The sequence below is a fragment of the Panthera tigris genome, chromosome A2 (genome assembly GCF_018350195.1).
Source record: "Panthera tigris isolate Pti1 chromosome A2, P.tigris_Pti1_mat1.1, whole genome shotgun sequence".
Taxonomy (NCBI): domain Eukaryota; kingdom Metazoa; phylum Chordata; class Mammalia; order Carnivora; family Felidae; genus Panthera; species Panthera tigris.
In genome coordinates, this window is record NC_056661.1 from 51513512 (window position 1) to 51541421 (window position 27910).

Here is a 27910-nt window from a genome sequence, read left to right on the forward strand (position 1 = left end):
TATAATTCCAACTGTATTAGGTACCCAGAAGAGTCAGATTCACCAAAACAGAAAGTAGGATGGTGGGTGCCAGGGGCTGGTTGTGGGGGGAATGGGGAGTTAGCGTTTGATGGAGACAGAGTTTCAGTGTGGGCTGATGAAAAGTTTTGGGATGGATGGTGGTGATGGTTGCACAACAGTGTGAATGTACTTAACGCCGTGGGACTGTGCACTTAAAAACAATTAATCTGATTCATTTGATGTGATGTGTATTTAACCACTAAAAAACCTCTAAAAAGTCCCCCCCAAAAACCTGACAACCGTAGCATAGTAAACTATAGCATCTGCAATATGATGATTTGGAGCGTGTTCGGGAACGACTTTCCGCTGAGCAGCTGCCTCTGGTGGCCTAACCCGCTCTTCCTCACCCCTCAAGGACAGGCACTGGTGGGGAGCCTCCCTAAGGCCCAGATGAACCACCAGCCCACTCAACAGCAGCATCAGCGGCCACTGTTTGCATGGTGACTCTGCCCTGTCCTGTAATGGGCTTGTCACACGCACTATCTGGTTGTACCTTCCCAGATCCCTGGGAGGCCAGCTACTAGCATTCCCATTTCACAGCTGTGCACACGAGGCAAGGTCACACTGCTACGAAGCGGCCCAGCCAGGATTTGACCCCAGTGTTCTTGGCTCTGAGCCCACAGCACATGGTCTCCCCACAGCCCCGCCCGTCTCCACTGGCCCTGGAGATCTTTAGTTGACTGGGAACTTGCTGCTGATGGCTTTAGAGTCCAAGGGGATGGCGGGGGGACATGTCTGTCTTGCTTATCTTTGCCTCCCACTTCGGGGTAGTCAATAAACATCTGTGGAATGAATAAATGAATAATCCCATGCTTGTGTGTGTAGGGTGCTGCCAATGGGAGGCCGGAGGGGGCGGAACTCTGGCCTCCAGAATCGTCGTCTGAAGGCTGGCCTCCCCAGGAGCTTCTCGGTGCTAGGCCTCCTGAGGAACGTGAGGCGCAGGGCTGTGGGATCTTCCCTAGAGGCTGGGAAGGCAGGTCAGTGTGAGTGTCCAGGACAGGTTGACACGGAAACCTTCCCAGGCTTAGCAGTGTATTGTGTGTATGTGTGTGTGTGTGTGTGTGTGTGTGTGTGTACAGTTGTGTGTGTGTGTGGTGTGTGTGTTTGTGCATGGTGTGTGAGTGCAGGTGTACGTGTATGTATGGGGTGTGCACAGCGTGTAAGTGCAGTGTATGCATGTGGTGTGTGTGTAGTTGTATGTGTGTGCTATGTGTGCATGGTGTGCAAGTGTAGTTTTTTTGTGTGTGTATGTGTGGTGTGTGTGCAGTTGTGTGTGGTATGTGCAGTTATATGTGTGTGGTATGTGTACAGGGCATGCAAGTGCAATTGTGTGTGTGTGTGTGTGTGTGTGTGTGCATGCACACACGCAGGGTGACAGCATGGGATGTAGGGATTAACAGCTCTGTTAAAAATCCAAATTCCCCATTTGGAGTTATTTGCTTTGAACTCTTCTCCCAGAGATGGTGTTTGCAAAAAAAAAAAACAAAAGAAAACAACCAAAACAGGTGTCAAATTCAGCATACAGGCCCCTGCCATTTCACAGAATCACAGCCCACCCCACCTCCCCATCTTAATGCCCTGCAAAGTCGCCTCCAGAGTCGTCCACGCTTTTGGCACGCCTGGCTTGGCCAGAGCCCAGTCGCAGAGTATGGCTTGACTTGGGGACTCTGAGACTCATTGGAACATTCAGTTGAGCCCTGGCTTTGCAGCCAGGAGATCTGAGCTCAAGGGTTGGCTCTCTGCTTCCTGGAGCACTCCCTCCCCCTCTCTAAGTGCCCAGGTTCTAAGATTTATGGGAAATACAGTGAAGCAGCTCCTTCCTGCCTTTGAGGGTTACTGGGGCTCTCTGGGGTGAGGGGCATCTCAGCATGGGGTATGTTGATGACCCGGGGTTTCTCATTTGGTGAAGTTTGGCTTACCTATTTGGGCAAACCATCCTGCCAGGAAAACCCTTTTTGCTCTTTCCTCCAGAACCACTTCAGGGGCTCCAGGGAGATTTGTTTTTGTCTCAATAGTTTATATTTTCAGAAATACGCCATAAACTTCCAACAATTCAGCTCCACAAGTCTCCATCCTCAGCTTAATAATTCAAATGTTAACTGCACTGTCAACCTACTTTCAAAGAGGTCTCATAAAATACAAAATTAAGGTCCGCTTGGCAGTTTCAGCACACAGAGGACACACGGTTGGAAAAGGAGAATGTTTTCCCAAGAAAGCACAAGAAGGCCTCCAAAGTCTGAGGAAGGAGGTATTTCTCTCTTAACACTCAGCTGTGGTTCTGAGAAGCTGCAGGGTGATGGAAAGAAGCTAGTAGAAGTCCTGATGTTCAAAGAGTCAGAGACAACAAAGGAAGTCTGAGGGTGTGCCAGGATTTCTGAGGCAGGGAAGCAATTTCTCACTAAAGGATGATTCACATAGCTTCTCTCAGAGGGCAAGTTTAGTTCCTAATGGTTAGAAATAAGACAGGAAAGAAGAAAGCTTTGCCATCCTCACAGGGATGGGGCTATGGGGTTGAAGCTGGCCCGCTGGGAGGGCCCTTCTAGACCACTTTTCCTGGCCTCCCTGACACTAGCCGTGGCCCTCACACCACTCTCCACCTCTGCCTGGGGTGGTTTTTCTAAGTACCACGAGCAGCATCCTTTCAAGGGCTTATCTGATGCCACCTAGCTTTCCCCGCCCCCTGCCCTCCAGCCTCGACTCTCATCATTCTAGCCCCAGAGAAATGCACAGGCCACAGATCACGTGAATGAGCCATGCATCTTAGGGTCCCTGGGCCTTTGCAGGGCTGTGTCCCTGTCTGCAATGTCCTTGCCCCCTTGCCCACTTGGTAAACTCCCCCAGAATTCTCTGGGCCCCACTCTGCCACTTGGTGGTCAGGAGCAATGCTGGGCAGGTTACTTGATGTCTCTGCAGCTCAGTGTTTTTAGCTGCAAGATGGGAATGGTCATATTTGCCTTTATTCCCCTGAAGGGATATGGAGGGTCAAGGAAGATAGTGGCTGGCAAAATAAACGACAGAGGATAAGGCTCAGAAATAATAACAGAAGTAGTGAGAGTAATAACATGTGGACTGAGCACTTGCTACATGTCAAGCACTGTGCTGGGAGCCTCACATATATTTTCTCATCTGATCTTCACGGGAGCCCTGAAGCTGCCTCAAGGCAAAGGTGCGGCTGCGTGAGTTGGGTGGGAAGGGGTGGTGAGCTGCACAGGCTCCAGCTTGGACGGGGTTCTAATCTTGGCTCAGCCTCTTATCTGCTCTGGAACTCCAAGCATGATTTTTAACTTCTCCCAGCTTCAGGGTCTGAGCTATGAATTAGAGATGTGATGTCACCTACTTCATGGGGTTGTTATACGAGGCAGAATGGGGTATGCACTTAGCATTAAGCCTGGCTAAGTGAATGTTACCAGTTAGAATTAATTATGTACTCACTTTATAGATTTGCAGATTGGAAAACAGAAGCTCAAAGAGGTCAAGTAACTTGCTCAGGGTCACATGGGTGGTAAGTGCTGGAGCTGAGGTTTGAACCTTGGTTTGTTGGACTTCAGAGCCAAACCTCATTACTTCTTGGACTGGGTGTCCAGAAGTCTGGATTCCACAGGGTGACTTGGCACAAGTCCCTTTCTATTTCTGGGCCTCAGATAAAGTAAGGGGGCTGGACCAGTATGTCTCTAAGGTATGCAAACCCATGTAGATGACACCCACACAACCTACCCTTGCAAATACTCAAGTAGGTTTGTGTGTGTGTGTGTGTGTGTGTGTGTGTGTGTGTGTGTGTTTTAAGAATGAAAGGTGCTAACTAATTGGGAGGTCTCCGGATCAATGAAGACCAGAGAGCAGAGGGCAGCTGCAGAAGAGATCAGCTCAGTATGCTGGAGGGACCCAGAGAGCACTGCTATTGACCATGGGGCAGAGATGGGGCCAAACCCTACCTCTTGCTGCCACAAGAACAGGAAAGTAGAACACAGAGATAGTCCTGTTCTGAGCATCTTATTAATTCACATTCACCCATCCACTGCCCACATATTCATCCACCCATACGTCTAGATTTCCCAGCCTGGTTTAGAGGGTGGTTGGACATCTACTCTGGACCAAGCAAATCCTTACTCTTCTCAGGATTCCTCTGGGCCTAGAAGGACAGTCCCTTAGACACCCTTTGCCCCACATGGCTGGCAGGCACTGGTTCTGAATATGACTGCCTGGACCCCGGGCCTTCCTTCTTTGAGATCACCCTGTACTAAAGATGCTGCAGGATTGGTTTCAGTGACCAAGAGCCTGGTCTGGACACTCTACTCAACAGCTGGCTTTGGAGTGTCTATAAGTTGGCTTTGCCATACTTTGCTATGTGACTTTGGGTAGGACCCTTTCCTCTGTAGTCCTAATGCTTCCGCTGTCTGTTTATTGGTTAGCCTCTGCATTGCTACAAACGGAATCCTCTTTCCATGGGTGATTTTATTCAATGGGCAATTTAATGACAACACTAACCATACTTAGTGCTGAATACGAGCCAGGCATTGTGCTAAGCACTTTTCACTTACTAACTCATTTCATCCTCACAATAATCCTATCATTTCCCCCAAGAAACTGAGGCAGAGAGAGGTTAAGTAACTTGTTGACATTCATATAGCTGGAGAGGAATTTGAACCCAGGCTGCCTGGCTCCAGAGTATGAGCCTTAACCACTACCCTGTCATACCAGGGGACTCTGCTATCCCTTCTATACCAGTGGCCATCAGCCCCCAGCAAGGAGAACCATGTGGCCAGGGGTCTTTCAGAAAAGACCCAGAAAGAGAGGCACAGGGGTCCTAGGATGCTGGGGTTCAAGGCACATCAGGAGACACTGGTGCCTAAGTAAGAGGTAAGTGATTTAGCCTGATTACAAACCAAAGATTCCAGTTCTGGGGTCCCTGAACTCTCTTTAGTCTCAGCAGTTCACCTCCCCAGGTAGACTGACTGACCCCTGTCCTTTAAGCCACCTAGACACAACCAACATTGAAAATGAGAATTTAACTTTGCTGCCAGTGCTATGAAACACTGCCTAATTGAGATGTTTCATCAGCCTTCCTGGCAGATCCCAGAACTCCCTTTTATGGTGATTGCATAACACACATCTCCATCCAAGCCCACCTCGCAGGGCTCTGCCCACGCGGCCACCCCCTCGCCCGAAGCCTGCTCTGGGAATTGCTCTGCTCCCCTCTCTGCCACATCTCCAGGACAAGGTCATGAACAGCATCTCAGTGATTTTAGAGAGGCCTGGGAAACAGAATAGAACATTGCTGATCTCCCTTGATTCCCACATTGGGGTTGGGGTGGGGGTGGGGTGGGAAGAAGACAAAACATGGTCATTTCTGGCATCACACACGGGGTTCTCTATCGCCCATCTGCCTGCATCCTCCCGACCTACTTTCTCCTTTCCTCTGTGCTGCCTCCCGCAGCCTGCAGCTCTAGGGTGATGTGGGTGGCTGCTTAGCCCTGGACTGGCCGGTGTCTAGAGGCAGAAGTTGCCTCCTCCCCCCTCTCCCACCAGCCCTCAGCCCTTCGCTGCTGCTGAGTCACACTCTCCTCCCCGTTTGGATAAAGCTTCTGGCGGCTCCCACAATCCAACCTGATGGTGATGCTTTGAGCTGGCTCAGGGGCAGAAGGGAGAGGTCAGGGCTAGGGCACATTTGGAGGGTAAGCAAAAAAGCCCAGCCGCTCACCCAGAGGCTCACACTGCAGAAATGCCCTACACATCTGGAGGCTGACTGACCTCCGGATGGACAAGTCTGTGCTTCTCTTCATCTGAATGCTGGTTAATTACAAAAAAAAAAAAAAAAAATGCCATCTGTGCTTCTAAACCAAAAAGGGATTACAGCATGATGAGTCTATGCAGCTTAGCTGAGACAGGAATATGATAGTTTTTCTTATCAAAGCTTGTGATGCTGCTACCTAATAGAAGTTACTAACAACAACGTCATCGGTGGTGGATTGTGAAAATGGCCACAATTAGTTCCTCTCTAAATCCGTGCCCTTTGCAATGTGACTTGGCAGTTCCTCCTGGCAAGAGATGGAGTCAGCCTCCCCGTTCCCCGGGTCTGGGCAGGCCTCTTGGCTTGTGTTGGCCAACAGGATGTGGCAAAATGACCACATGAACACACCTAGACCAGCCTGCCGGAGGAGGCGGGAGCGCACAGAGCCCAGGTGAACCATCCCAGCTGAGGCCATCCTAGACCAGCCTGCGGTGCTGCCGAGATCAGCAGGGCTGTCCCCTGAGCCACCGCAGATGCAGACGTGTGAGGGAGTCCTGCTGAGAGCAGAAGGACCACCCCGCTGAGCCCAGCCTGAGTTGCCAGCTCACAATCGAGCGCTAAATACACAGTTTGATTTTGAGCCACTAAGTTTTGGAGTACAGCAGTCCCCCACTTATTCTTGGGGGACACGTTCCAAGACCTCCAGGGGATGCCCAAAGCTGCGGATAGTACCAAGCCCCATGTATACTATGTTTTTTTCCTCGATACACATATCCATGATAAAGTTTACTTCATAAATTAGACACAGTAAGAGAATAACACCTGATTCATAACTGATAATAAAATAGAACAGTTAGAACCATATACTGGAGGTATATGTGAATGGGATCTCTCTCTAGATATCTTACTGTACTGTACTCACCCTTCTTCTTGTGGTGATGTGAGACAGTGGAGTGCCTATGTGCTGAGATGCAGTGAGGTGAATGATACAGGTATGTGACATGACATTAGGCTGCTACTGACCTTCTGACGTATCGTTAGCAAAGGGTTATCGGCTACGGGACCGAGGCTGACTGGAGGTAACTGAGACTACAGATACGGGGAGCCTACCGTAGTGATGTAGCAAAAGCCTGCTAATAAAAAGCGTGGAAGTTTTCTGGTAAGGGGGACAATGATGGGATCTAAAAAACACAACTAACACACTATTTTTCTGTCATATAAACACCATTGCTAAATCAAACGGAAACAAGTTGCTTACTCCACGACCATCCCAAAAGACACCAGCAGGATTCAAAAATACGAGTCACGTTGCTCCATCTGCCCAGAACTTGCGCCTCGCCCCACGGACGTTGTTGCTTCCCCCAGAGGAGGCTGCACCACTCACCAGAATCTTGGTGGTGTAGGCGCTGTTGATGGCAATGGCGTTGACGAGCAGCTCCATGGTCTTGGTGTTGATGGAGCTGGGGTCGGGGATCTCCTTGTAGTGGACATCGCCCACGTAGGCCTGCACGACTGTCATGCGATTGGTGGTCAGTGTGCCTGTCTTGTCTGAGCAGATGGCGGTGGCATTGCCCATGGTCTCGCAGGCATCCAGGTGGCGTACCAGGTTGTTGTCTTTCATCATTTTCTGGGGGAAAGGGGCGAGTGAGAGGGCGGCAGTAAGGAGAGGGAGCTGGGGGGCCAGAGAGCTGAGGGCATGGGGGAAACACGCAGTAAATGAGGCTCTGCCTCTGCTATCTGCCCCTTTGCCTCCCACAGACGCAAAGGGCATTCACTGAAACGTTGACATCTGAACTCCTCGTGTGTGTGCAGCCTTTTCCTTTACTTTGATTTGAACCATTTAGAAGATTTGATGAATTGACTTTGTTAATTTGAATGATGGAAATAATCTGTATTCCTTACAGAAAAAAAATAAGGGAGAAGGATGAGAAATTAAGGTTGGGTCCTTTCTGGTTACCTCAAATATTTTTCTCTTACGCCCTGACAGAAAGAACCATTCCTTATCTGGTTATGGGTTTTTTTTTTCAAATGTACCATCTTTTGCTGGCACCTGGTTTTCATTTGGTTCCACCAAAAATAAATAAATTTAGGATAGATATGTGTGTTTATAGACATAGAACAATATCTGGAAAAATATCAAAATATTAATGTCATTATTTCTGGGTGGTAGAATTATAGGAGATTTTTATTGCCTTCTTTTAAAAATCTATAGATTCTTCTTTAAAAAAATTTTTTTTAATGTTTATTCATTTTTGAGAGAGAGAGACAGAGAGACAGAGCAAGAGCAGGGGAGGGGCAGTGACAGAGGGAGACACAGAATCCTAAGCAGGCTCCAGGCTCCCAGCCATCAGCACAGAGCCCGACGCAGAGCTCGAACCCACGAACCGTGAGATCATGACCTGAGCCGAAGTAAGACACTTAACCGACTGAGCCACCCCAAAAATCTATAGATTCTAAAAAAAATTCTATAGATTCTATTTTCTGCATTCAATACAGATTATAACTTGTATAATAAAAATCACAAATTTCTTTTCAACATAGATATATGGAAAAGAAAAACCAGCCATAATGCCATCACCCAGAACTGACACAGTTTATGTATCAACATCTTTTCTTTTCAAATTTATAGCAAAAATGAAATCCTACCATGTGTATTATTATTAATTTTCTTGTATTCGTCTTCCTCTCTGTCTTTCCAGCTCCACTCCTATAGCTTCTTTCAGGTTCTCAAGCAAGTCATGCAAATAAAGTCACTCTCCAGGAACTGCCACTCAGTGCAGGCCCTCCCGACACAGGGACCCTATCTGCCAAGGAGGGACATGAAAAGTTGCTAGAGGCGGAATCAGGCACAGTTCCAGCCTGTTCCTAGGAATCTGATTTCCTTTCTTCTTGCCCATTATAGCTCTTTGTAAGAAGGGTAAAAAGAAGCGCCAGGAGAATAATTTTAACACTAGTTCACGTCACTGCAAAATGGGTATCGGTTAGAGATCTGTGCTATTGCCATTTTCTCTTATAACACACTTAATGTACATTTAATGGATGATCAACTTACAGACTTACAGTCTGCAAAGTTCCTCCTCACTTTCTGGTCTGACTTTACTACAAGGATTGTTGTCAACCATTTCGGCAACTGAAAAAAGTCACGGCTGAGTGATTTGACCAGGATCACACACCTAATGTGAGGGTTAAAGTTGGGACAGGAACCCAGCTCTGTTGAACCTCACAGCCTGGATCATTCCATCAGGCCTCTGACCACCTGCACTCTCGGAAGAAGGTTCGTCTGTTGGGCTTCAGAATACATAGGTGGCTACTGAGCACTAGAAATGTGGCTGGTCTGACGTGAAACATGTGGTACGTGTAAAACACATGTTGGATTTTGAAGACTTATCATGAAAAAAGAAATGTAAAATATGTGACTAGTGATTTTTATATTACACGTGGGATTGATAATAATTTGGACATGTTAGGTAAAGTAAATTATATTATTAAAATTAATGTCACTTGTTTCGTTTTACTTTTTCTTTTTAACGTGACTACAAGGAAATTTAAAATCACACACGTGGCTCATATTATATCTCTATTGGCCAGCGCTGATCTAAGTGTCATCTCTAGTGTTTTGATGGCGGCTCCCAGGGGGGTATGCCAGGCTCAGAGAGGGGACAGTTTGCCTCTCCTGGGTTGGGGTGCTGTACTAAGTTTATCAAGTGACTGTATCAAGTTTATCAAGGGACTGGTTGGGGTGCTGTACTAAGTCTATCAAGTGACCTAAGACAGCTGAAGGCACCAGGTGCCACAGATACAAACTGTAGATGGTGCAGAGGTCTAAAGATGTCAGTACATAATCCCCCCAAACTAACCCTGTGTGACTTTCAAAGACACCCTGAGCTCAGCTGGGTGGCCATGGGGGTCCCAACTCATGGCTGTGTGTGTGGGAGTCTCCATCTCTGGGCCCCAGGTCCCCAAGCAGCATCGTGTTGTGACCTGTTTGGGCTTTGGTTTGTGGGATGGAGTTTCTTCAAGAACCCTAAAACAAGGAGACGATAAGGGCCGTATCCTTTACACAGAGCTGCCACTTTCTGGCACCTGCCTGGAGATCTCTTTTCTGTATGAAATTACATCGGTGAGCCCGGTCCAAATTCCAACTTGGAAACTGACGCTCGCTGTGCCCTCCACCAGCTCTGCCAACGTCTCGGAGAGAATGCCTTGTTTATAAACACGCCCTGGCCTCTGTCCTCACGGGGATGTCCTGGCATCCGGGCCCTGGGAACCAGGAGCGCAAGGTGGGAAAACCATAGGGCCAAGGGAAGAGAATGAGCCCGCCATGTGAACCAGGCTCAAAGTGCCCGTGGAGATGCTCAGCTCAGTGTTCAGGCTCTGTGGATGGTCATTGCCTGGAAGCAGGGGGCGGGGGTCTCTGCCATCTGGGGGGCACTAGGAACACCCCCCAAGACGCAAGTTTTCATAGTCAGCCTTCTTGGGCCTACCCCTCTTCATTAAACTTTTTTTTTTTTTTTAAAGTTTGTTATGCCCACATGTGAAAGTGGGAGCAAGCAGGGGAGGGGCAGAGAGAGAGAGAGAGAGAGAGAGAGAGAGAGGGAATCCCAAGCAGGCTCCACACTATCAGTGCAGAGCCTGATGCATGGCTCGATGTCCACAAACTGTGAGATCATGATCTGAGCCAAAATGAAGAGTCAGATGCTCACCTAACTGAGCCACATAGGCACCCTCATTAAACTGCTTTTAAACCCTCTTCCATTTTCTGCCCGTCCCTTGAGAGGAGGGGGCTTCCTTACATCAGATATCTTTTGGTTTTAGGTTTATCTCTTCCCAAAGTTAGGGAGTACCCTCTGAGATTAGTCATAGAAGTACTACAGACTTCTACTTACATTTGGTGGTTTGGGGATGGGTTTGAGCCTACACGGTGACGTCTGCTCTTTGTGCTTTTTTGTTTTTTTTGTTAAGTTGAGTTGATTGTCAACGTTTAAAAACCAAGAGAGTTCATATTAAGTCCATGTTTCTGGCTTCTCTGGAAAATTGTGAAGATTTGGCAACAAAGGGGCTTCTCTGCAAGGCGACACTTGGCTGGGGTGAATGACGGCTGTCCCTGCAGCCAGGGTGTGGCCCTCTGGTTGTGGCCACAGGCCCTGGGCCTCCCTGAGGGTGTGCAAGCTTTGGGTTCCTGCATCCGTGTTCTCTCCCACCTTCCAGCATGCCCCCTCCCTCCTTCTCAGCGCTTCTCTCAGCCCCAGCACTTGCCCCACGGGCCACCCCCACAGAGCCCCTGGTGGGGGGGGCAGCCAACTGCATCCATCTGGTCCCCTCCTTCTCACCTTCACAGAGTAGGCCAGTGAGATGGTGACGGCCAGAGGGAGCCCCTCGGGCACGGCCACCACCAGCACCGTCACACCAATGATGAAGAACTTGACAAAGTACTGCACGTAGACGGGCGTGCACTCAGGTAACCACGGCTTCTTGTTGACCACGAAGGTGTCCACGGTGAAGTAGAGCACCAGGATGATCACTGTGATGGCCGACATCACCAGTCCTGTAACACGGGTAGGGGAAGACCTGTTCAGGGGCTTTCCTGGGGGTGTGGGCCTGGGAAGTGAGATGTAGACCAAACCCTTGGCCAGAAGGGCTCTGGGGCCAGGCAGACCCTAGCTCACACCTCAGCTCTGCCACTTACTCACTTTGTGGCCTAAGGCAAGTTCTTGATCCTCACAGAGCCTCAGTCTCCTCCTCTGTGCAATGGGGATGCACGTTTATCTCATGTTTTATAAGTATCAAATATGATTAGTGCGCGTAAAGTGCGTAGCACGGTACCTGTCCGACACCTTGCAGGGGCTCAAGAAATGTGTGCCGAGAGACCATGTGAGTAAGTTAGAACTGCCTGCATAGTACTCTCACACAATAATGATGTGCAGTTGGTACCATGTATTTACTCATTCACCCAGACACCTAGTAGTTCCTACTTCAGGAACCAGGGACACAGCAATAGAGAGGACAGAGTCCCTGCCCTTGGGGAGCCGAGACTCCAGAGGGGGAGGCAGACCGGAAACAAGCTCATGAACAAGATAATTCAGATAGGGATAATGCTGTGACGAAAAACTTCAGGATGACAAGACGGAAAGTGACATGGGCAGAAAATGAGAAAACGACCCAAATGTCCATCGACAGACAAGTGGATAAAGAAAACGTGGGGCACACACACAACGGTATGTGACTCAGCCTTAAAAAAGAAGGGAACCTTGCCATTTGCGACAACATGGATGGACCTAGCGGACATCACGCTGAACGAGAGAAGGCAGACACAGAAGGACTTACATGAGGAAAATAAATAGTCAAACTGATGGAAGCAGAGAGTAGAAGGGTGATTGCCAGGGGCTGTGGGGAGGGCAGAAGGGGAGTGTTGTTTTTCAGTGGGTACAGAGTTTCAGTTATGCAACATATATAAGTTCTAGAGCTCTGCTTTACGCTACAGTGCCTACGGTTACCAGTACAGTATTGTGCACTTCAAAATTGGGCAAGAGGATGGGTCTCCTGTTAAGTGTTCTTACCCCCAGAACAGAAAACAGGAAAACTCATGAAAGAACACAAGGACGTTTAGGAGGAGGTGGTGGATAGGCTTCGTACCTTGTTTGTGGGGATGGCATCACGGGTGTATGCGTGTGTCCAAACTCATCAAGATGTACATTAAATGTGAGCAATTTAAAAAAAAATTTTTTTTAATGTTTTATTTATTTTTGACAGAGAGAGAGAGAGACAGAGCATGAGCGGGGGAGGGTCAGAGAGAGAGGGAGACACAGAATCCGAAGCAGGCTCCAGGCTCTGAGCTGTCAGCACAGAGCCCGATGTGGGGCTTGAACTCACAGACTGCGAGATCATGACCTGAGCCGAAGTCAGACACTCAACCGACTAAGCCACCAGGCGCCCCTGTGAGCAATTTTTTGTATGTATGTTGTGTCTCAATAAAGCTTAAAAACAAAACATGGGCTGGCATGGGAGTGACTACTTTAGCGACGGCGTCCAGGGAAGACTTCCTGGAGGAGGTGATACTTGAGAAGATGGGGAATGATGAGAAGGATCAGGCAGATGGTGTGACCTGCAGGAAGAGTGTTCCAGACAGAGGAAAGAGCAGGGGGCCCTTTTTTGGATGAGGAGACTGTGGCTCAGTGAGGGGAAGTGACTTGTTCAAGGCCACAGGCCAGAGAAGCGCTGCAGAATTAGTAGAGGCAGGTGCCTACCTGCCCGGATCCCCTGGGATCCCCTTGCCACTTGGGTGTGTGCGGCCTCCACCTGCTGTTGGTGCCAGGCAGGTGCCCCTGAGGCTGTGCACACCTGCGGCCGCTGCCAGAGGAAGCTCGCGTTTCGGTGATCACCGTCTCTTTGTCAGGAAGTGCCCGGGAGGGCACCCCACCCCAATGTGATGGCCAATATCCAATGGCTGAGGTGGGGGTCCAACAGCCCAGTCCCCTTGGCATGACTTGGGACAGACCCTGCAGAGGTAGGTAGAGACTGGGATTTCTCCAGAAAGTATCTGGCTTTCCCCCTGGCCCTGTCAAGTCTCTTACCCTTTAGAGGTTTCACCTGAGCACACCCTCACCCCTAAAAATCCTGCTCCTAGCCATGTCAGGCTGTGCTTCAGGGAATTCAGCCCAAGAGAGAAGGAGAGGTGGGGTGTGAACCTAGACTCTGAACTGCATTCTCGGCAAGGCTGAGGAGAAGGAGGGAGATGAGCAAGGGCTCTGAAGGCCATGGGGTTATCCTCCTCCTCCTCCTTCTCCTCATCTCTCTGTTCCCTGCCCCCCAGGGCTGCTGCCTGTTTTTGTGGAGTCTTCTCCAGGCCGAGAATGGAGGAAATCCCTAGGCCCATCGCTCGCCCGCCCCCACCTCCAGCTGTGGAACTTCAGGGCCGGCTCTACCCCCATCTGACAGTCGCAGGGGCGGGAAGCCAAGCTCCCAGCAGCCGGGAGCTATCACCAGGCCCGAATTTAAATATAGACAGTCAAGCCTGTAATTTGCCCCCCTTCTCCACGCCGTGGTGCCTATAATTAGAGCCAAGAGACAGCCAGGTGGGGAGGCCTTGGCGTTTGCTGTGTCCTCATGCGGGCGGAGAGGCCCGGGCCGTGTCAGCCGGGCGGGGCACGCCTTACAGCTGGGTTCAGCTTCCCGGGCCAGAGGGGCCACCACCAGCCGTCACCTGGAGCCACCAGCTCAGTTGGGAAGCTGAGCTTGCACTGAGGCTCAGACAAGAGGCTTCTCCCTGGGCTCCTGTCACTGCCCTCAACCTCTACTATCTTTCCTCTGCCCTGCAGCCGGGGTGGCTAATATAGAGCCCTAATCCATCCCTGCCCTCCCGTACTCCAACCTATTACTTGAGCGTCTATCGTCTCAGGACTCGGGCTGGTTGCTGTGGTAGAAAAGGGTGGGTCTCAGGGCCATCTCATGCAAGCCGCCACTTTGCAGATGAAGTACTTGAGAGCCAGCTTTGGGTCCCACTGTGCACCCCACGTTCCCCCTTGCCCCATCCACTGTGGCTGCACACTTACCTGCCTTGCCTATCTGCACAGCCAGCTTTGTGAGCTTTCCCTGCAGCACAGACTTCTCCTTCTTGTGCATGTTGGCCTTTTTTTTGTCGTCGGCATCGCCGCCCTCGGCACTCTTGAGGGGCTGCATCTCCATGGCGGCTGCCCCGTCCTGCTGTTTGGCTGCAGGGGGCAGAGCACGCACGCATACACACGCACACACACGCACACACACGCACACACACACACAGACATGCACGCACCGAGGTCAGCCTGCTGGGTGGGGATATTGGCACCCACCCTGCCTGCCCAGGGGAGTGTGGTGAGGCATTCATGCACTCCGCTGCCTGGACCCCTGTGTGGCTGGCACAGAAACCCTGCGATGTGGCGTCTGCCTCTTCCAGGTGGAGACTCTGGTCCCAGGGCCAGTGGTTGCCTTGGAGCTGGAATCCAAGTGCAACCAGGGAGTGACACAGTTCCACCTTGGATTCCCAGCAGGAGGAGGCTGGGGTCCCCTCTGGGCCTGAATAAGCCCACAGACCCTTCCCAAATGGCCCCTCACCTTTCCCCACATTCAGACAAGGCAGGTAGGCTTGGACTTCCCCGGTTGTTTCTTGAATATGTTGCTGGGATATTAAATAGTCACCAGACAGAAGGGACATAGGGGGCGTAAAAGATAAAAGAGAGTGTCCCTGTCCGTGGGTGACGAGCCTCCTCCTCCTTCAGTGGTGGACTGACTGGTGGGCCTGGGGACCTATCCCTTAGCCCCTAAGGATCTCAAAGAACCAGCTACAAGTCTTCAGCTAAATGGGCAGCATAGCTCACAGGCTGGGGAAGAGCTGGCTCACAGGTGTCCCCTGTCCTCACCGGTGACGTCTCCATTTGGCCTGGAAATACATGAATCACAGCTATGCCCCCCAAAGACGTCAGGCACCTGTAGGTGCGGACATGTCTGCATCTGGCTTGGCTCTCAGAGCCGGTGGGGAGGGGCTGCGGGGACCACAGAAGCCGGTTAATACAAAAGGGTTACCTTTGCTCTGGCTGGCGTCCACATTGCCATCCTGCATTTTACCTACACGACAAAGAATTTTAACAGACAACAGAGAACAGACAACACACGTTGATCATCACGAAGACGCAACAGGGCCACGGACATTCATGTCATAGAAGGAGGAAGCGCCGAGCCGACTCCGTCCCTCCATATAGGGATGCTGGGGACGCCCCGAGACAAGAGCAAACCTGGCCACCACATTGACTGCAGGGTCTGTCTTGATTCTCAGGGGCTTGGAGAGAGAGCTTCGGTGGGAATTATTTCGGCCCTGAGCATCTTACAGATTAAATGACAGCCTTTGAGGGTAAAAGGGACCACAGTAGGCTGGCAGGAATCAGAGGGGTTCTCAGGTCCCCAGTGATTAATTTGGCTGGTGCCTTTTGTGAACTGAGAGGAGGCAAAGGAAATGAGAGAGAGACAGGGAGAGAGAGCGAGAGAGCAAGAGCGAGAGAGAGAGCGAGAGAGCGAGAGAGAGAGAGAGAGAGAGACGAGAGAGATTCTAGAAAAGGGAGGAGTTTGGTCAATGTGCTCCTTACTTTCTGGCTTCAGGAGGGATGTACGTAAAGTTCTACTTTCTCCTTTTTCCACCTGGAGGAGTGTGAAGGCACAGCATGGACAAACCCCTGCCCAGCCCTATTGAGGGTAATGCATGCAAAGGCTGGGCAAGGGCTCCCCAGTGGTGGGCTCTGAGGTGCCCTGAGTGAATCCAGGGGGCCCAGTGGGAGTGCCCTGTCTCTCAAGGGGACACTGCTGGCCCCTCCCCTCCACTTAGGTGTGTGCTCTTTATTCTGCAGTTGACCAGCTTGGGCCCCAGTAGACAGGGAAGTTGGGCTGGTGGGTTCCCTGGGGTGCACCCCTGCCCCGGCCCTGCGTGCCAGGGCTGGGGAAAGGGCCGAATCTGGGGCTGCTCATCACCTAATCGGGGCTGCCTGGGAGGCCCCCTCCCCAGTCTTAGCCAGAGGCTTGGGGGCTGGGTTTGCAGCATGGCAGGTACTGGTGGTCACTAGTTGGCAGCTGAGATACCTGCCCTCACTGCTGGCACTGAGGAAAAGGGGTTTCCTCCTGTCCCCTGGGCTTGTCCACTGAGCTCACTCAGAGCTCTGTCCATGCGCCTTGCCACCTCAGGAGGAGTCTCAGTAGGTCAGACACCCTTGGCCATTTGCTGCAAAGGTGATTCTCACAGCTCACGTTCTGTGAGAACCCACCATGTGCCAGGCGCATCTATAACCCCCGTGATTTCATATAATCCTCACCACATCCCTACAAGGGCACTCCTGTAGTGCACCCATTTACGGATGAGAAACTGAGGCTCAGAGAGGCAGATGGCCTGCCCGGGTCCCAGGGGGTAAACGGAGAGCTGGCCCCAAAGTGCGTCTATGTTTCCACCTCCAATTTCGGAGAAAGCAGCAATCCCTCAGCCCCTCTGAGCCCAGAGGAGGGGCATCAAGGCGGCCTTGGTGGGATGGGGCTCCCGAAGCCCCTGTTTTGACACCAATTAGCTGTGCAGCTTTACCTCTCCCAGTCTCAGCTTCCACCTCTGTAAAATGGGATGCAACATTCAGCTCCCAGAGCACCTGATGGTTGCCTTAGTAATAACCACTTGCCCATTTAGCACTTTGAGTTTTGCGAGTGTCATCTCCTGTCAATCTTCCCAATGCCCTGCAGGTGGGATAGGAAGGATTCTCATCAGTCTCATTTTACAGATGAGGAGACTGAGGCCAAAGGAGGTTCAGAGGTAGCCCTCATTTCTGGAACATCCTGATCATAACGCTGTCTTATTGGTTCCATAAAACTGTCATCAGCATCACCATACCATGTTGTAAGTGACTCCGAGGGGAGAAGTGGCTTTCCTGGATCCCAGCCCCCTGCTATCTCTGCAAGGGAAATGCAGGGCTGTTCCCACTGCCTCACACAGCAAAGGGTCAGTGACCCACCCTGGGGTTGAAAGAGAAGGGCCCTGTCGCTCAATTATAAAGCTCTTTTTGCTGGATTAAAAACAAAACAGGAAAAGCCTTTTTAGAGCAAACAGGAATGAACTACAACAATTATTTTTATTTTCAAAAATAATTTTACTAACTGGGCTAAAGGGCACTGGAGGACTCCTCTTTGATACTTGATTTTAGAAGACACAAAGGGGCCTTTATTTGCATTGCATATTATCAGATGCAACAGCCCATGTGTGTGCCCATTAACCAAGCTAGCAATTTCCTCTTTTATTTCCATAGTGATCACGTGGCTAGAAAAATAATCACCAATGCATATGTTCGAGGAAGGGAGAGGTGTTCTGGGGGTGCTTTGGTGCAGATGGCCTGGTTTCTCAGAAGCAAGGGACTTGCTTCTCCTCAGCCAAACTGGTGCTTGACTATCCCGGGAACTATGGTGGGGCAGCTAGGTCTGGCTCCACACACAACCTGGAGGGTGGGCTGTGTTTCAGAGGAGCTGGGATGGGGACCTGGGGTGGAGACTTGGAGGCCTTTCTGCATCAGATGCCAGATGCAGCTTTGACAACTAGGTCTGTTCTCTTCATGCATTGCCAGGGACATGGGTGTGAAAAACACATGTGTGGAGGGCTCACGGGAAGACGGCCTGATAAACAAGCTTTGGGGAGACTGACCACTAACTAGGTGAACTGGGGGATGTCCCCTCTCGCCTGTGCCTCCGTTTCTTCCTCTGTGAAATGTGACCATTTGAACCAAGATGACACTCATGAAAAGCACCACAAAGTGTCCTGTAAATGTCTGGGGTCCAGAGTGATTATTTACTAATTATGATTATAAGTGATGTATTAAATAGTGATATATTAATAAATGTAAAAGAAATAATAAAATAACAATAACAAGCGTAATGCCTCCAAGATTAATGGAATACACCCACTTTCAGTTGGGAGGGGGATGGGGGGGTGGAGTCAGGGGGATTACTGCCAGCTGGGTGTGTTTTCCATGTCCAAATCATCCTGACTTGGCTCAGAGGAGGGAGGGAAAGGAACGGTTAATTCTCTCATTGACCAAGGCTCAGCCTAGTGCTTCTCAACCTTTAATGCACACTGGCCTAGAGCCTGGAGAGCTTATTAGAATGCAGATTCTCATTCAGTGGGTCTGGGGTGGGGCCTGAGATTCTGCATTTCTAATAGGCTCCTAGGAGATGTCCAGGCTTCAGGTCCTCTGACCACATTTTGAGTAGCAACGGTGTAGAGTACTATTTCCCAAAGTATATTATGGAGCCACACCAATCTCATAAGATTCAGCCAGGAAAAGTCCTGCAGCCAAATCAGCCCGGGAAGCCCTCCATGGCTAACTTTCCACTATATGCCAGCCTATTCAAGGTTCTGAGAAGTCCTGCAGTGAGGAAGAGACCAATTCTGTCCCACGGTTCTTAACCATCTTTGACCACAGGATCCTTTTTTTGGAGATAGGACCGATAACTATCCCTATGAAGTTTATAAGACATACTCCTTCAGGAAATCCTGGATTAGGAAGAGGAGCACACACTTTAGAGCCTGCAGGCCTGGGTTCAAATGCCAGCCCTGCCGCTCTCTAGTTCTGTGACCTTGGGCTAGTGTCTTGATCTCCCTGAGCCTCAGTCTCCCCATCTTTAAAGTGGGGACAATAAACTCTGTATCATAGGGTTATCATGAGGACCAAATGAGGCCACGAGCATGAAATGTTTGCAAAGTGCCTGGTTTACAGTGGGTGGTCAAGTTCTCCATCTTTCCTGTAATTTTCCTCAGGATACTTGCGAGTTTCTGCTACAGTTTGGAAGTGAAGCTGCCTTTTTTTGGGACCGACCAGCCTGGATGTAGTCTATATGTTCAACGAGCCCAGGAGGCTCACTGCTCTGGGGGAAGCAGAATACCACCTCCCGTTTCCTTCTCCCCACCGCCCCCCCCCCCCCGGGTTTGCCTATATCGGTTCTCCCTGTCACCCCTCGCCACTCCTCCATGACGCATGACACCTCCCACACCCCAAGCTGTTCTCCTTTCTCCTCCTATGCTTGAAATAGACCTACACCCGAATTAGCCCTTCTTGGCAAGGCGCGGCTCGCCGAAGTGTCTTGCTTGGCCCCTGACATCCACTAGGTGCTTCCATCATTGGTCATTTTGAATGCAGGTGGCTCAGCCAGAGGTCTGTGGCAGGGGATGGGAGTATGAGGTAGGATAGGGTCTCCATGTCGTCCAGGAGTGGTGAGGAGTAAATGATATAATGAATGAGAAACCCACAGCCCAGTGCCTCGTACACAGTGATGCTGTAAGACTTTTCCTTTCCCTTCGATTCTCTCGGGCAACAGTTTTATGATCAAGCCCTACAGCTCTTAGTCTGGGTGACTATCATGCTACCTAATTTGGGGACAGGGGAGCTTTCTGAGCAAACGGAAGCCTCTTCACTCTGAAGATGGGAGGGTATAGAAATAAGAAACCCTCTAAAGGCTTGGAGGCCAGTGAATACAATTCCTTCATGCCTGTGGGTAACGAGGTTAAAATGCAGACCCCATGTATAGTGGCAGCCCCCCTCCACCACCCCTCACCCCCGAGGGGCCCATAAGAATGCAGAGACTCAGGACAAATGCTCCAGCACAGGCAACAGCAGGAAACACCAGTCCACGTCCGAGGGACAGAACCAGGCCCGAGCCCAAGCGAGCCCCCTGCCCGTTCACTCCGTGAAAGAGAAGAGGAAGAAATGTTTATCTGTGGCTCAGCCATGCTATGGGGTGGGGCCAAGGGGCTGAACCCCGGCCTGGGTCCCCCCTGCCTCGAGGGAATTTTCGAGCCAAGGACTGGAGACTTCACTAGGGACCCAGATGCCAGCTTCAGCCCAGGTCCTGACCCCAGGCCTTCTTCCCCAAGCTGGGGCCAGGAATGTACTTAGGAGAGGGCCACGCCGGGTGGGATGCTGCTTCTTGGGAGTCAAATCTGAAGCCAACGTTATGTCCCTCTTCTGGGCTCCACTGGGGGTTGAGGGCCCACCAGGAGCCAGTGCCATTTTGGCAGCCGCAAGTGGGTGCGGAGTGGATTCCCCGGTGGTGGCTTCTCTCTTAAGCGCCTGCCCCACGTGAGAGGACGATTGTCCCAGAGCTGCCCATGCACATCCAAGATCTGTGCGGTCCAGAACAGGGAGAGGCAAGCCCAGAGTTGGGGGTGGGGGAGAGAGACGCCCATCCAACCGAGACCGAGCGCTCGCCATCGAAGACGTACCATTGACTAGGCTGGTATTTGCACTATCTACAGCATTTGAGCCTGCTGCACCATCGGCCGCTGTGGGGGTGGGAGGGATGGAAAATGCAGTGTGTCACAATGGAGAAAAGCAACAATGCAGAACAGCAACAACAATAAAGACATGAACCAACTTGCGGGAGGTAACATGACTATATTCTTTAAAAAAAAAATTCTCCGTTGGAAATCAAGAAACTCAAATTTGGGGGCGGGGGTGAAATGTTCCCATAGAGATGCCGTAAAAATCAGGGTAAAAAAGTCAGACATGGAGGGTCTTTGAAATAAAACATGGCAGATGATCAATGTGGTTGGGTAGGATGCACCCCTTGGCCATGCCAATCGGGCAAGTCCCCGTCACAGGAGCTTCTATGAGAGGGCATCTGGCTGCCCGTCAGGGCCAGAGGGACCCATGGCCAGGAGTCATTTCCAAACCTTCAGTAATGGGTGCAGTGTGGGCATTCTGATTGGGTATCTGCTATGACTGCCATCACTGCGTCCCAGTGGAACATGGAACAGCTGTGGTGGTGACTCAGGATTCAAGCCCTTGACTCAGGCCACTGCCTGCGGCCACCTCCTCCTTCCTAACCAGCACTCAAAAGATCGCCTTGGTTACCCCCCTACGAGATGCCCCATCATTTAATAGGTGATACCAAGCATGTCACACGTTGTGCCTGAGACAGAGAAAGTACTAGCAAGTTTCCCTTAGTTTAGAAATTACAAATGACATGAGATGCTCAAATCCATTCTGGTTGTTCTTTCTAGGCGTGGGGAAATGGGTTGAGTGGGCAGGAGAGGGAAGTGACACTAGTGGGCGGGGGGCACATGCTGAGTGGTGAGGGGAGCTGGGACAGGCTCTGGGGGGTGTGCACAGGAGAGCAGGGCTGTGGGGTCACAGGGTGGTGAGCGGGGCACTACATGCCAGTGTGTGGGGCTGCAGGCCCTGTGGTGGCGCCATGTGCATGGGCTGGCGGGGTGAGGGTCCGGAAGGGCAAACGGGCAGAGTGAGGCGCCGGTTCCTGCCGTGGGGCTGGCATCGCGTGGGGGCACAGTGGAGGGTCTGGTGGGTCAGGGAGCCTCCTCCAGCTGTGTGCTGGTGGCTTGGGGCCAGGGCTCAGTGCTCGAAGGCTGCTGCTATTTCTAAAAGCCCCATCTACCCTGAGGGGTGTCTTACTGTACCTGGTAGCTGAAGGCCATCCCCCTTCTTCACACCTGTGTGATGATTTTTGAGACACGTTAATGAAGGAGAAGCACATCCAGCCTCATCTGTGCGCACGCGCGCACACACACACCCACACGCACCCACACACACACCCGGCTGCATGCCTGTGCTCATCCTGAAATGGGGGCCCGGGGTTGGCAGGCTCTAAGCAATGACCCTGGTGGAGGTGATGAAATGGGAATGCAGAGGGGGCCCAGCCCTGGCCGTGCTGCTCACAGGGGCTTGAGAGGTGGGGCTGCCCTGTATATTCCTCTGCCCTGTCCTCCCACACCCCACTTCTTCCTTCTACACTGACACCCCCATCTCACTGGGCCATAGGTGTGTGTTCAGTAAAGGGCTCTGACCTGTGCTTCCGGGCGGGAGAGGCCCATCTTCCTACTGAAATCTTTGAGAACACTGGTCTGGCCTGTGGGAGCTTCTGGGTGCTTCTGCCCCTCACCCAGGACCCAGGGAGGCCAAGAAAAGGGGCAAAGCCTGTGTCATCCTGCCATACCCTGCCCACTGCCCATATCTGCCCCACCGTCTGCACCCTGGGGCCAGAGCTGGCCACAGCTTCTACGTCACTGTGAGAACACTGTCCTGACACCCTCTGGGGCTCTTGACAAGGACTGTGTCCTCAGCTTCAACCTCAGCTGTCTCCTGAGACAGGTTCTCTCCCACCTCTGGATTTCTCAGATCACAGCTTAGCTCCACTATTCATGTTGCTGGGGCTGCCATAATCTTAGGGAGACCCTTCTAGAAAATATAAGGTATTACCCTTAGGAACAAGCAACCTTTGGTTGTGACCCAGGCTCTGGGCCTGGTCGGCCATGGAGAGCTGGAGGTAGCAGGCCTGTCCCTAAAACTCAAGGAGAGCATTCTTATCTTCTTCCCCTGGACCCCAGAGGGTGTGGGTGTTGTGGACCCTCCTCTGGAGCTTGGGGAAGGAGATAGGACAAAAGACTGAAGATGTGAGAGGGGTCTGTTCCTGAGACTGACTTTAGGTGTTGGGTAAGGAGCTGGCTGTGCAAGGGCCAGAGGCCTGGGCCTTTGGATTTGGGCCTGGGCTTCTAGGGTCTTCCGTGCATCCCTCCCTCTGCTCTGAGAGGCACTTGTAGCCAGGCTACTGGCTCGCTGCACCGAGGGGGAGCCCAGGGAGTAGGAATCTTGTTTCCAAAGTGGCAGAGGAGCTAGAACCCAGGCAAGGTGCCAGCTCTGGGGGGATAGGGGAGGAAACCATGAGTTTGGCCACATTCCCCAGAATCTCTTCTGCCCACATCTGGGCTGAGTCAGTGCTGGGTGGGTTTGCAGCCCTGCTCTGTGGAGTTGAGACTAATGGCAGGAGTGAGTGCAGGTGGGGCTTTCGACTCCGTATCAGGGCTGATGATGGGACCAGGTCACGCTCAAGGCTGGAGACTCAACAAAGTGTTCAGTGCCCTGGGCCTGGCCTGACGGGAGGGTACTCCATGACATGACCAGACAGACAGAGACTGGGACAAGACCCTGGAGATGGAACAGACAGAACCCTCCTGGCCCAAGCAGGGCCTCAAGGATGCAGGAGACAGCTGTTGGCACAGGGCATGGACATAAAAGTCACTCAATAACTATTTTGTTGAGTGAATGAATAAACGACAAAAAAAAAAAAAAAAAAAAAAAAAAAAGTGACCTGAAGAGCTCCTCTCCTGGTCTGTGAGGGGGTTGCGCTTACCTTTCTTGTCTTTCTTCTCTTCCTCCTCACCGCCAGCCCCCAGCAGGGTAAAGATGATGCCAGTCTGAGAATTCACACCCACTGCGGTCACTACCATCCGTCCAGAGCCCTCCATCACGTGGGTCCCTGGGGAGGGGGACGAAAGCCAAGTTACCGTTGCATGGGCCCAAGCCCCCTCCCCAGAGGAGTGGAAGGAACTGGGTCCCAGAAAGCTCCTGGCTCTGTCTGCCAAGGTCCTGGGGTGCCGCCCATGATTAGGGTTCAAACTATGCCCTTGGGACAGAGCTGTCACGGGCCTGGGACTCAAACCCTGCTACGTCTACCACCTACTACCTTCTCTTAGAGAGCCACCTCCCCACTCTGTCCTAGACAGGACTAGACAGGACGGCTTAAAATGGGGTCCACTCCCTCCCAAAGATCTGGGAAAGAACTCAGGGCTCTGTGAACTTGCATGAGAAGACAATGACATCTTGGTGTTCACAACTGTCTAACTGAAAGTTAGCATTTTCACCATGACATAGGCTACCGACCCCAGGAGTGTTAGTCGCCCGCGACGCCGTTACATGTATTACAAATATGACAGGTTCTTTGTCATGCGACTTTATAGCTGTTGCAGTCATTCATGCTCATCCTGATTTTACAAGTAAGGCAGCTATCAGACTGACCGCTGGATCTTGTCATTAGTGTGCTGACAAAGAAGCACATACGTTACTCTATCACACACATTTTTTATTATTTTAATTATTTCAATATCATTGGCTTCCTTTGTGATCCAATGTATTTTATTTTATGCATTTTAAAGCTTTATTCCGACTAGGGGTGGCATCTCTGAGGACACCAGACATCCCCAGGCTCCTCGGTGAAAGAAAGGTTAAGAACCCCTTTTGTAGAATTTTAAGATTTCCAAACTGTACTTTAAATTTTTTTTTAAAGTTTCTTTGTTGATTTTTGAGGGGGGGGGCAGAGAGAGAGAGGAAGAGAGAGCGTCCCCAAAAGGCTCCGTGCAGGGCTTGATTTCACGAACCGTGAGATCCTGACTTGAGCCGAAATCAAGAGTCAGACACTTAACTGACTGAGCCACCCAGGTGCCCCTCAAACTGGTTTAAAGGGCCCTGGAATTCTTTTGAGGGGCAGGAGGGCTGGCTGTGGGGGGTGAGGGAGGCCTCTGGTCAGAGTGGCTCCACTTTTATTCATCTTTGGGGTTTCTGTGTCAGCTGCGCTTTGCACAGGCCCCTCCACCGTGCAGGATCAGAGGGCAGCCTGTCCAGGGTTCATTCGGGGGACTCTGTACCAGAGTGAGGATTAAATGCAAAGGTAAATCTGCTGAAAAGTGTGCTATATACATACAATGGAGTATTATTTGGCCTTAAAAGGGAAGGAAATTCTGATACAGGCATGAGCCTTGAGGACATTATGCTCAGTGAAATACACCAGTCACAGAAGGACGTCTATGGTGGATTCCAGTACAGCAGCTCCATAGAGCACTCAAATTCACAGAGACAGAGACAGTGGAATTGTGGTTGCCAGGGGCTAGAGTGGGGAACTTATGGTGGGGGCGGTGTTCCCATTCAATGGCTCTAGAGGTTCAGTTTTGCAATATGAAGAGGTCTGGAGATGGATGGTGGTAATGGGTGCACAACAGTGTGAATGGATGTAATGCCACTGACCTGTATACTTGAGAGGGGTTAAAATGGTAAATTTCATGTCATGTGTATTTTGCCATGATAGAAAAATTGGGGGAAAAAAACCAAACAAACCCACTGAAGCTGGCTGTGACCTCACTGGGGAAACAAGGGGAGTCCAGGGAGGGCAGCTGGGACCCAGCCTGGGGAGGGGATGGCCACTACGGCAGCCTGGTTCTGACAGAGGAGATACAGTGAAGCCAGCCCTCTATCCTCAGGCTGGTGCTGGGGACACATCACTGTGTCCCAGGAGCTTTCACAGACAGACAGGTCACTCACAGAAAGAGTTAACCTGCATGGCCTGTGTGGGGTCACATGCAGAAGGCTCCAAGGAACACATGAGGAGGCACCTTCCGTCCTGCCAGTGGTCCCTCTATTTAGTAAAGAACCTAGGTAAGTGAAGTTTGGACTTTTGGGCACCTGTATTTTTTTTGAATATAAATCCTTACTACCCAGGGTAGAAAGCTCTCTTCAATGCAGCATGTATTTCCTTCTCCGACAGAGAGGTGAGCGTCCCAGCCTGGCTGGAGCATTTCAGGCCATCCACAGGCCGCACAGTAAGAACCAGACAGGGGCTGAGCCCAATGGCCACAGACACCGACCCAGATGCTAAAAGGCCCTGATGAATTGCTTCTTGAACTCAGTTCTGCATTTTAGACTTTTTCCTTCTTTTTCTTCCAGACTGCTGGCCACTTCTCCCTGTTTTCGGGGTGACTTGTCTCTAGCAGCTTTCTGTTTTCTGGTTTGCTTTAGACCTGAAGGTTAGGTCAGCAAACTCAAGAAACATCTACCTTACAACATTTTCCTCAAGAAAGGAATCTATTTTCACCTTTCAAAAGTTTTCACCCACTCCTTCTTTTCTGTTCTAGGACCTAAGCGATATCCTGAGATTGTGTGTGTGCATGTGCTGGTGTGCATGTGTGTGCACCCATGTGTATATAGGCGTATGTGTGCGCATGTGTGTATATGTGTGTTCTAGCCTCTGGCCCTCTAAGATCTCATGATCTCAAAGTGCTTTACAGGCAGACAGATGGACACTCTCCAGTGAGTTTCTTCATGGTGGGTAAAGGTCAGTCTGTCTGACCGTGCATGGGTGAACCAAGGCATGAAGGCTCCCAGAAGGGGCATGCCGCCTGGTGAGGTGTAGCAGAACCCACATGGTCAGCTGGCTCCTTGTTCATTCTAAGGGCAGAAGGACAACACTCTTTCATCTCTGGGCAGGGCACAGTGGGGACCACAGGATGAGCTCAGACACTGACTAGAGGCCAAGCAGCCCAGGCCGACTCTGGAGCCCATCTACTTGCCCAAGAGGCACTAACTGGGAACACCAGGGCCCACTGACAGGACCCTGGTAATTACAGTAACTTGCTGACAAGATTTCTTGCGTACTGGCTCAGCTTGTGTGGGGTGGGTGGGGGACAGTTTGACAGCAGCAATATTAGACAGATGAGGAGCCTGGGGCCTGGAGAGGTCATGTGGGGGGTGGGGTCACCAGATTCTTCAAGGTGAGGAGTACAGTGCACTGATTCAGAGCACAGATGGCAGGGGCAGTGGCCAGTGCTGACCTCTGTAGGACACCTACCGTGGGCCGGGCATCGAGTCAAACCTTTCACACACCATTATCTCATTAGAGTTCACACCCGCCCTCAGTTTACAGAGGAGGAAACTGAGGCTAAGGGAGAAGTGGCTTGCCTAGAGTCACTGGCTGGTGGGGGCAGAGCTGGGATTTGAACTCTCCCCTCTCTCTTGAGCCTATCCTCTCTGTCACCTACCAGTGCCCACCCCAGGAAGCCAGGCCCTCACACCCTGGTCTCAAATGTATTCTGAGGAAGTTTCTCTGCCTCGTTGGTAATGAGGATGCCGCTCCCCACCTCCCCAGCCCTAAGCAGGATGGAAAAACACATAGGGGGCCAATTTCCACCCAAGATAATCAGACCCCAAATCACCTTTTAATCTAATCACTCCCATCACAGTAGGGAGCTGGTAGCTGTGCCTCAGGAGGTAGGGAGGAGGGAGGAGGAAGCCAAGGGGGCACCACACAGGACACAGGATATGGGGACACGGGGTGAAGGCGCAGCACATGCCTGCTCAGCCTCAGATGAGCCTCAGGGTGGGCCTCCAGGCCTCAGCATTAGATGGGCCAAGAGTGCTGGGGGCATCAGCCGCCCCTGCCCTGGTCCTCCCTCCCCCTGTGCCCCAGTGGTCCCCCCCGCCACGGCTCTAACCACTGTCTCCCAGCCCAGACACCCCTGACATCATCTCCAAAATCCAAATACCTCTCAGCAGGCTTTGGATGAGACCCCAGCCTGCTCCAGACCCTTGACTTCCGATTCTGCCCTGTGGCCTCTGCCCTGCGAGCGGGCAGCTGACTGGAAATTTGTGTTCAGCCTCCCACCTTTGCTCACCCAGGTACCACCCCCCAAGTGGCATTCTCCCTCCTCTGGTCCAAAACCTCCTCCTCTTGGCTTGGGACAAATGTCCCTCTTAGGTGGCCTTCCCTGATCCCCACAAGGGGACTTTTTCTCTCTCCTCTGGATTGCCCCACCCCCTGCAGTTTCCCCTGGGGATGTTTCCAGGCCTGGCTCCCCCATAGGCTGCGAGCTACTTGCTGTAGGTTCGGACTGTGAGTCTCCTCTTAGCAGATCCCAGCTCATAGTTGGAAACTCCAGCCCCTTTTTACTGCTGTCTCCTTGCTGTGCATTTTCTGTGGTGGGTACATGTTACATTTATGGAAAATCTCCACACCCTTCGT

The 27910-nt window shown here is 51.4% G+C and overlaps 1 protein-coding gene across 3 annotated transcripts in view; it reads right to left on the reverse strand.

The window, feature by feature from the left end:
• Positions 1 to 27910, reverse strand: part of ATP2B2 (ATPase plasma membrane Ca2+ transporting 2) — a 116696-nt gene that overhangs the window by 33752 nt on the left and 55034 nt on the right. The window contains exons 5-11 of one of the 3 annotated variants that reach the window (XM_042979510.1): positions 23477 to 23602; positions 21747 to 21779; positions 20553 to 20612; positions 15344 to 15385; positions 14338 to 14496; positions 11119 to 11333; positions 7173 to 7415 (exon numbers count right to left, since the gene is read on the reverse strand). In XM_042979510.1, coding sequence (XP_042835444.1) covers positions 7173 to 7415; positions 11119 to 11333; positions 14338 to 14496; positions 15344 to 15385; positions 20553 to 20612; positions 21747 to 21779; positions 23477 to 23602 — 878 coding nt within the window. The remainder of the gene's footprint in view (positions 1 to 7172; positions 7416 to 11118; positions 11334 to 14337; positions 14497 to 15343; positions 15386 to 20552; positions 20613 to 21746; positions 21780 to 23476; positions 23603 to 27910) is intronic. The other 2 variants (XM_042979511.1, XM_042979512.1) reach the window with 2 other exon arrangements.